This window comes from Priapulus caudatus, unplaced genomic scaffold, assembly GCF_000485595.1.
Source record: "Priapulus caudatus unplaced genomic scaffold, Priapulus_caudatus-5.0.1 Scaffold229, whole genome shotgun sequence".
NCBI lineage: Eukaryota > Metazoa > Priapulida > Priapulimorpha > Priapulimorphida > Priapulidae > Priapulus > Priapulus caudatus.
This window is the reverse complement of record NW_014577290.1, coordinates 332,946-343,272: the sequence shown is the minus strand read 5'-3', so window position 1 is coordinate 343,272 and position 10,327 is coordinate 332,946. Positions and strand designations below refer to the sequence as shown.

The window sequence follows — 10,327 nt, the reverse complement described above, 5'->3', positions numbered from 1 at the left end:
TGCACACATTTATATAGAATTAATCAGCTTAAATATTACATGACAATTAAATAGGCGATGCCAAGTAATGCCTGCAATGCATTTAAATCCGAAATATTAATACAATGGATCTCAATAGGGCTGCCAAGAGAACGCCTCTGTGGCTGAACCAAACCTAGAGAATATACTGTTCACACATGCTTCTTCACAACAGCTGTACGCACATCGATCTCCGCTCTGCTGCTATACGTATCACGCCGCTCACGCAGCAGCGGTAGTCTGGAGAGAGAGGTCATTAGATCAAGCTGCTACCAGCCGCAATCAGCTACCGACAGTGTCATTCTGTCGCGCGTACATTACACTTCCACACCGTACATACTGCAAATTTGATCCTATATCAAACTAGTCCGGGCCTGAATTTTCGCAGTATTGTACACGCTATCCAGAATTAAATACGCACTAGTCAGGACTAAGTTAACCCCTTGCCAAATTGTGGTGAGTCAGGCCCACTTTGAAAGTGTGCTAAATTGTCCCGTACGAAGTTATCCCATGCTAAGTTGTAGTGTGTGTGCGACCTGGGCCAGGTGCCAACTAAAACTTTGAACCTGCCGTACAATGTTAAACATGTCATTCTCAGACTGCTGTTACGTGACGTGACGTGCCAAGCAGAGCATGTGCAGCCTAACCTGGCTAACTTGGTTTAGTTCGAAAATTCCGTGTCTGTACACATCGATTTAACATGCGCCCGAGCCAGGCTAGTTTGTTGTGGAATTTAATTGTCGCAGTCTGTACGAGGTATTTGTGACCTACTTTCACACGTGAAATGTACACGGTAAAATAGTGTTAACTTACTATTTAGCACAGTCAATCAGTTGATATTCATTGGAACGTTCGTAGCATGTTTGGACACCCTTATCCTTCCACAACCTCTCTGTATGATACCAGAACTCCTGCAAATATGGGAAAGTCAGCACTCATCAGGTCGACAATAAAGATAAATTTGGTGTATCTGTGCACTTTACAACTTGCTAGCTACTAGCTAGAGCCACAGCATAATTTCTATTACAAAACAACCAATACCCATAATTACCTACTTTAACATAATATTTCCATACAATTTGAAAACGATTGCCAAATGAAAACCGAATTGTGAATACAAAATGTTATTGCTTCATGTCAACATATATATTTATGCCATACTATTTTGACCTTCCAACTAATTTTGTTACTGATAAATAACCACACAGTGAAACTGTAGTAACGTTTACTATTAATTAATTATTATTAAGTATAAATCTGGTTTACTTTAACTGCATAATACTTAAGGCAATGTGAATTCGGGAGAAATGTAGTATTTAAACTGGTTTAGCTAATATGCTCATATTAGGATGATTTCCCTACTTACATCTGTATATTCGAAGTCAGGTTGACTAGCAACATCTTGTACATAGTCGAAGCTGTCCTGTTTACTGGGATCTGCTAACTCTGTAGGTGGATTCATTGTATGCATTGCTCCTGTTATTGTCTGAAACGGCAGAGAATTCAATCACAGAATGTGCACATTTTTCAATCTGGCACAGCACTAGAATTGGCTAAAAAGAACATATTAGAATGTCAATGCTATTAATATTTAGATACACCATATTACTAGGCTCAGTAATGAGACAACAGCATGAAACTAACACGGAAAGGATCATTTTAATAGAAAAGGTAATTGGGTAAAGAGAGAAAAGAACAACAAGACAGATAAAGAATTTCGGTTCAAAATTCTGCAAGGGAAAGTGCATCGTCTAATGAGGTTAGAAACGTGTCAATTAATCTGTGTGTGACCAGGTTAAAAGTACTTTTAAAAGACATGCTACCAGAGTGGAGTTAACTCAATTCAGGGGAAAGTCACATGCAGTTTGCGTACTAGACGGGTGACCCCGTGCAGTTTGCCATTGACCATGTAAAAGTATAGACCTACATTGGTCTGGGGGCAACTACCCCATTTGACCCGTGCTCCCCACCTACGACCCTGCCTTCACTATAAAAGAACATGCAGGTCAGATAAAAATAACTAATGGGACTATCAGATTTTTGCCAATTTATATGAGTTTTTCCTATTCTGTGCATATAATAATCTTGTTTTTAGCTATGCACCCAAATGTCACATCATATGAACATTAAAATACAGACACAAGTATAGGCCCAAAATTAGCACTAATAGGGTCTCAGTCTGTACACTGTACAGTGTGTATTATGTTCTCAAAGTGGTCATGCCATTTGTTGTGTGGCAAGTAAAATACACCTAGTAATTTAATAGTAATGTTATTTTTGTTGTGGATTTTAACTCTTGACCGTAATGTGAAAATGTGCTGTCTGCATACAGAGTATGGTTGGGAATGGGTGGCTATTGATATTTGTCCTACATATATAACAATATTACATTAAAATATAACCTAATTCATAGATAGGAGATTTAATGCAACCAACTGCATTGACTGATTATATAATGTCAACAGAATGAGGATAAGGTGTTGAAAAATGTATTCAGTTTGCCTACAATTAGGGAAGATGCAAGTTTATTAGCGCAACACGAGCATGTTACATTGCTTTGGTATGTCACAATTCATATATTATCGTTAAGTCTCACCAGGGAGCCTATTATAGACTCCCTGATCTCACCAAATATGGTTTCACTTTGCACGATTTCACCCAGCATAAGTTTCTTATAAGGGGACGATTTCACAATTACTCTGAAATTTTAATAATCCATGGTTGCTCGTGACAGAAAGTGAAACTAATTTAACCAGCAAAGCCACCATTCCGTGGGCATTATTCAAGAACACAGGTTTCACAACTACACATTTTTTCATTCAGAATCAGAGGTTATATTTCTGCAGATTCTTCATTGTATTTTACTAAATTATGCCATGAAGACATTTCGCAGTCAATTTTAATAATATATACAAAACTAAAATTACCGTAGCTTGTTCTGAGGTCTGCATATTTTATATTGCTACCACACGTAATTATTTTCCTTATCTTTTTTCACTCTCATGCATGAATTTATCACACATGTGTTTAAATTAAAAAATGAATTCTTTTAACCCCTAACAAGGTGAATTTCAGGAATGCATCTTCCGTATTAAAACTTAACTGTACGATATTGATCTTGGTGCTAAGATAATACGGGGGGGGGGGAGGTGACCAAATGCTAGATATAAGCCGCGTTCACACGGACGTCTTTGGCCCGAGCCTAATAAGGCCCGCGCCAAATTTGGCTTGAGCCGACCATTCACACGGACGGTTTTTCGGGGCCGTGCCGAGTTAGCACGAACCAAATTTGGTCCTATCGAAAAACGTCTGACCAGGCCTGAGCCAAATTTTAGCACCAGCTAAATCGGTAGAGCAGTAGATGCCGCGAGTATCGAATGTGTACTTCAACGAAATAAAGTCCAAAACAATATAAAAATTAGAAAAATTTGATCAGGATGCATGTTTTCAAGATTGACTAGAAAGGGCAGTTGTCACCAACTACATGTTTCCCCCGTGTTCTCCCCAAGATGTGTAAGTATACGAAGTTTGGTCGCACTAGGTCAATTAGGGGCCGAGTTATAGAGCGGAAAGAAAATATGATGAAGGTCAAGGTCAAGGTCAAATAAAGGTTGCAGTGACCTGGTTTCGGTACACGACACACCTTCTCCCCAAGATGTGTAAGTATACCAAGTTTGGTCGCACTAGGTCAATTAGGGGCCGAGTTATAGAGCGGAAGGGAAATATGATCAAGGTCAAGGTAAAGGTCAAATAAAGGTCGTAGTGACCTGGTTTTGGTAGCGCTAGGTCAATTAGGGGCCGAGTTATAGAGCGGAAGGGAAATATGATCAAGGTCAAGGTAAAGGTCAAATAAAGGTCGTAGTAACCTGGTTTTGGTAGTGCTAGGTCAATTAGGGGCTGAGATATAGAGCGGAAGGGAAATATGATCAAGGTCAAAGTCAAGGTCAAATAAAGGTTGCAGTGACCTGGTGCGCACCTTCTCCCCAAGATGTGTAAGTATACCAAGTTTGGTAGCGCTAGGTCAATTAGGGGCCAAGTTATAGAGTGGAAGGGAAACATGATCAATGTCAATGTAAAGGTCAAATAAAGGTCGCAGTGGCCTGGTTTTGGTACGCTGCCCACCTTATCCCCAAGATGTGTAAGTAGACCAAGTTTGGTCACGCTAGGTCAATTAGGGGCCGAGTTACAGAGCAGAAGGGAAATATGATCAAGGTCAAGGTAAAGGTCAAATAAAGGTCGCAGTGACCTGGTTTTGGTACGCTGTCCACCTTCTCCCCAAGATGTGTAAGTAGACCAAGTTTGGTCACGCTAGGTCAATTAGGGGTCGAGTTATAGAGCGGAAGGGAAAATCTCTGCGGCGGACCGAGCGGCTGTACAGACATGAAACCATAGTATCCAATAATGGATACAATAATTAAACTCGGAACGAATGTAAACACTGAATCGTACACAACGCCATCTCGCAACATACTGCCAAAGTATCTGTGAGATATTTGTGCAATAAAATGTATTTGAATTTGAATTTGAATTTGATAGACAGTATTCGCTTGCATACGTGTGAACGCTCCGACTCAAACCGGCCCGAGACAAATTTAGCCTGAGCCAAAATTTAGCCCATTTAGCTCGAGCCAAACCATTACCATGTCAACGCGGTAATACAGCCCATGGACGAGACCCTGTTTGTGTGAAAAACAATATCAATATTTTAACATTGACCCAAATTTATCCGAAAAGAATTAACACGAGTTGGACAATGAAATTTTCATGTGAACATGTATTACAAGCTGGTATGAACTAGAAATAGACCCGAAATTAGAATAAGGCCTAATAAAATATTTATATGTAATTTGTAGAGGAGGCACAGTAGCTTCAAGCATGTGTGCAAATTATAAACGTGAGTACTCATTAGAACAATCCTAATGACATGTTCAGTGGAACATTCCTTACTATTTGTGACACAGTGCTCAGTGATTAAACAATCTACATAAATTCTACATCAATTTGTAAACATACCAGGATAGCATCCCTAATATTCTTTTTAATGTCTTGTATTTTCTCTTTCTTTTCCCTGTGAGAAAAACAATAAGCCTGTATTACAATATCATAGTTCTGCTACCTCTCCAATTTTATACACAAATGGATAATTAAAGCATAGGAATTAAAATATTAGAATTATCAATGTTGTTTCAAAGATAACGTTCATATGTTTCAACTTTTAAACTAATAATTAACCTACAACAGTGACCAAGGAAATTGTTAGGTGATCCATAAATTAACACATTGTCTAAACCCGTGGATTGCCACAAGGGACTTGGACACCAAGAATGAACTGAAGCTCTAGCACGATCCCTTGAATCTTTGGTCAAGATCCCAACTCCTTGGTGAGAATCTCTGCTTCCTGTTTAATGAACCAGTCTTCCTATATAAGGAACTATCCTTCCTAGATAAAGACCAAAACTTACGGCTGAGGACTGATATTGATAACCCCGACTCATTGGAAAGAACCTCAGACTAAAGGTGAAAACTCCGGACTTCTATGCGCAAAGCATGACTCCTAGGAGAGAACCCAGACTCCTAGGTAAGGCCCACTGACTCAGGGGATGCTTCTAAGTAAAAACCCCTGACTCATGGGGACTGACAATAACTCCTAGGTGAAGGCCCCTGCCACATGAAGACTGACAATAATTCCTAGTCAAAGACCCCTGACTCGTGGGGATGACAGTAACTTCTAGTTCTAGGTGAAAACCCATTACTCATGGGGACTGAGAATAACTCCTAGGTGAAGGCCCCTGCCACATGAGGACTGACATTAATTCCTAGGCAAAGACCCCTGACTCATGGGGATGACCATAATTCCTAGGTGAAGACCCCTGACTCATGGGGACTGACAATAAGTTCTAGGTGAAAACCCCTGATTCATACGGGATGATAATAACTCCTAGGTAAAGGCCACTGGCACATGAGGACTGACAATAATTCCTAGGCGAAAGACCCCTGACTGAGGGGATGACAATAACTTCTAGGTGAAACCCCCTGACTCATGGGGGATGACAATATTATAATTCCTAGGTGAAGGCCCCTGACACGGGAGGTGACACAACTAGGTAAGGATCCCTGACTCATGAGGCAGTGTTTCCCCAGGCCAAAAAGGTTTGTGAGGTGGTAAATTTTTTTTTATGTGTTTGCGCGTTTCGAAGTCCGAGCAAAGCGAGCACTGCATGTGCTTGCCCAGCAAGGGCGGTCTGGTGGCTTGCCCCCCCCCTGAAAATTTTCGAAAAAATGGTGCAATTTGGTGCATTCTAAGCTATTCTGAACACATTGTATGAGACTTTTGCATTTTAGTTCAATAGAGTGTAGTTTACTGATGGAAGAACAATGATTTTCTTCAGCGAGGTGGTGTTTTGGACAAATTTCTGTGTGGTGGCTGAGAATTTGAGCAACGCAGACCGCCTCGCTCGCATCTATTCAGGGGAAACACTGATAGGGGATGACAATTACTCCTAGGTAAAAACCCCTGACTCCTAGGGGATGAAATAACTCCTAGATAAGGACCCCTGACTCGTGGGGACTGGCAATAATGCCTAGGTAAAAACCCCTGACTCATGGGGGATGACAATAATGCCTAGGTGAAAACCCCTGACTCATGGGGAATGACAATCACTTCTAGTTGAAAACCCCTGACTCATAGGGGGTGTAATAACTCCTAGGTAAGGACCCCTGACACATGAGGACTGACAATAATTCCTAGGTGAAAACCCCTGACTCATAGGGGATGACATAACTCCTAGGTAAGGACCCCCTGACTCATGGGGACTGGCAATAACACCTAGGTAAAAACCTCTGATTAATGGGGGATGACAATCACTTCTAGGTAAGGCCCCCTGACTCATGGGGACTGACAATAACGCGTAAGTGAAAACCCCTGCCTCATGGAGGATGACAATAAGTTCTAGGTAAGAACCCCTAACTCATAGGGACTGACAATAACTCCTAGGTAAGGACCCCTGATTCATGGGGGATGCCAATAACTCCTAGGTAAGGACCCCTGATTCATAGGGGATGACATAATTCCTAGGTAAGGACCCCTGATTCATGGGGGATGACATAATTCCTAGGTGAACGCCCCTGACTCATGAGGACTGACAGTAACTCGTAGCTGAGGACCACTGACTCATGGGGATAACAAATTAAAGCTCTTCGGTGAGGACCAATGGCTCCTAGATAGGAATCCCAGACACCTGCATGAAAACCTATAGCCCCTGAATGAGGACCCATGGCTCATGAGGTTCACACAGCGCAAGGGAACTTTCAAAGTTGCACTTTCAACTCACTAATAGAAGAGTCACACATATAACACGCAATAACGATGCTAGTTAACATCACGATTCATGGTTCTACAAAAAACTTACAAATCATCGAATCCAGAAACATGAAGAATTCGCATCTGCTTTACTATTGTGCTTTTCCCCGATTCACCAGCACCTAAAAATGTAATATTCTTTAGAGCTCTACAACTATCAGTAAAAAGAATTGGCGAATATTAGGTACTGATTAATATAGTGTTGCACGAAACCTTATCCATTTAATAATTCGTATTCACCATCAATGCCTGAATGCTACTATTAATGACACATTACAATACCAAATAAGAATGCAATAATAAAATTCAGGATATGTTTATCAGCAACCCATCTTGTGTTCCTGCAAGTACAATGCGGGTGGATATCAAAGTATAACTCTTTGTCCCGGCACCGGATTGGGTTAGGTATCTGCATGATTAGTTGATATGACGCTTCAAGACAACTCGATATTAGAATAACACATTTCGATTGGGTGACCTGGAGTGTGAGATGATAATTGTTTTCAACAGTGTGTGTGAAAACCTATTCTATACTACATGTGAGATGCAGCATACAAATCATGGCTCATAGAAGTCATGGCTCAAGATGGCTAGTTTTTGGAACAAGATATATCTCACACTACTGTACAGATCAACCAATCAATCATGCTGAGAAAAGCATCATCTTATCAACCAACAGAATATGTCACCGATAGCGAAGGTCCAATATACTACGGCTCAGCCAAGAAAAACGAGTTATTTTAACGCTGTGGCTATATTCCCGGCAGTCGGCACCTTAATTCCCTCCTGTTTACTTGAGAAATCACCAAAAATTAAAAACTGCCGGGCATTTAGGAAATCGAAGACAGTGCCCGGCAGCCGTCGGATATTTTCCAAGTGTCGATTGCGAGTTCGTTCGCTCAGTGATCCGAAGCTAGGAGAATTAGGCTAGTTCGAATATACAGCTCTAACGAAAATCCCTTGACATTTCTAAACAAATTTAGAATACTTTGGATCACGTAGTACACTGTTTACTTGAGAAATCACCAAAAATTAAAAACTGCCGGGCATTTAGGAAATTGAAGACCGTGCCCGGTTGCCGGGCATATAGCCACTTCGTTATTTTATGTTTGAGAAGTAAACATTAGCAAATCAACAAATCAACTACGAAACTGATGGCACAGATCCAATGCCCATGGACAATGTTATGAGCCACGAGCATCTGTGATACATGTAGTCCATAATTTAATGGAATATGGAATATATATAAAATGGAATATGGAATATGGAATATGGAATTAATGGAATATGGAATATATATGGATTAAAATGTGATAAAAAAATTTTTACCACCGTTTGTGCAGAGACTATCCAGGGTATCTCTTACACTGATGCTTGCAATTACATCACCACCCAACCTGTTCGTATGACGACATTTATATCTCTCGCATCAGTTACAGAGCCTCATAATACTTTCTACATACGTTGTACATACTGTAACTGTAAGCTGTAGAAAACTGTACACCCATTAATTTAGAAATTAACATCTGAATTGTAAATATTACACTAATTAGTATTTAAACTAAACAACACTGCACCATAATTTTTTAAATCCTCCTGGCTGCAACACTGATTGTTCAAACCACAAGTCCGTACTTTTCAACACGATCATGTGCCTACAAAATACGGAACTGCGGCAACAATATACGATTGTTAATTAAACACGCTCGTGAAGATCTCCGCCAGCAAAATAATTTCCAATCACTGACACGTCAACAAATCTATGCAGAATCGGCTGAAGACGCACCTAGTAGAAGTAACCTATGTGTCGCCCTGTATAGCTGTTTGTCCTTCTGCAACTGTTTCTCGATTTTCTTATTGGCTTCTCGTTTCCATTTTTCGTCCTCCGCCTCCTTGACGCTGGCTCGTCCACCTATACAGCCCATCACTTTCATTAGCATCGCCAGCAGCCGAGCACTAGTTTCACTATCCTGGGGAAATGGGCACAACCCGGAGCAGCTTCATACACACACCGGATTCATCTAGACGCAAAAATCCTTTAAAATCTGTGATAAGTTTCCGACATGAAATGCTTTTCGTGCAGTTTTCATTCCAGGCTGTATACATCCAGGGTGGGGCGCGCGAAGCGCTGTGGGATGCGCAATAGCAAACATACAGCGCCACCTCCTGGCTCAAATTGTGTAACTATAATCGATCAAATGAACGATCTGCTCGCTGCTTCCAGAAAATTCCGTACGTCTATTGTGAAAAAAAGAGTAAATTATATAGCTTCTTTGCACCCATGCATCAATTACACGCATTATATTAAATCAGTAGAGATAGCGGGAAAAGATAACGAAAGTCCGTAATTGGCATGCAAGAAAACGCAGATTGTCACTAACATTTGCATATCGTATTGATTGACATACAACGTCGTATTGATATCGTAACGTTGTATTGATAAACACCGTCACCAAGCAAGTGCGTATGTGCGTGTTTGATGTAAATACTTACTTTGGTATGATTATCTGTATAGAATGTATATTTTACGTATAATGATGGTCCAAACATTGAAAGTAGGTCCCCCGGTAAGCGAAGCTAAAATGACCGACCATTTTTCTTCTGCTAAATTTTCAATAACAATTAAAAGCGTAGGAAATTTGTCAATTTTGTTAGATGAACTTCATAGAATTTCATTGAGTAAATACATTGAGTAAATATATTTGAGTAAGTTAATTGAGTTCATAGAATTGTAGTGCATGAGTATTAGACACATGCGTATTACTGTGTAATTGGAATCTTGTTGGCTGTAATGACTTTAATATTACATAGTGCATGTATATGTGTTAATTTTTTTAGAAAGATCATACATGCCAAATGCTACAACAGTAATACACGAAAAAAAGATTACAGTTACGTAAAAATCAGAAGAAAATTGTGGAGAGTCTGCTTTTTTTCTGTGTCACATAC

At 40.3% G+C, this 10,327-nt stretch overlaps 1 protein-coding gene across 1 annotated transcript; it reads right to left on the bottom strand.

Annotated features, from left to right (window-relative positions):
- Positions 1–831: 831 nt before the first annotated feature.
- Positions 832–9,494, bottom strand: LOC106807700 (guanine nucleotide-binding protein G(s) subunit alpha-like; the record flags this gene model as incomplete). Its single annotated transcript, XM_014810131.1, is given in 5 exon segments — positions 832–929; positions 1,385–1,504; positions 5,032–5,086; positions 7,428–7,500; positions 9,165–9,494. Coding segments are annotated over 5 exon segments (500 nt in total), but the record flags the coding sequence as incomplete, so codon positions are not given.
- Positions 9,495–10,327: the final 833 nt, after the last annotated feature.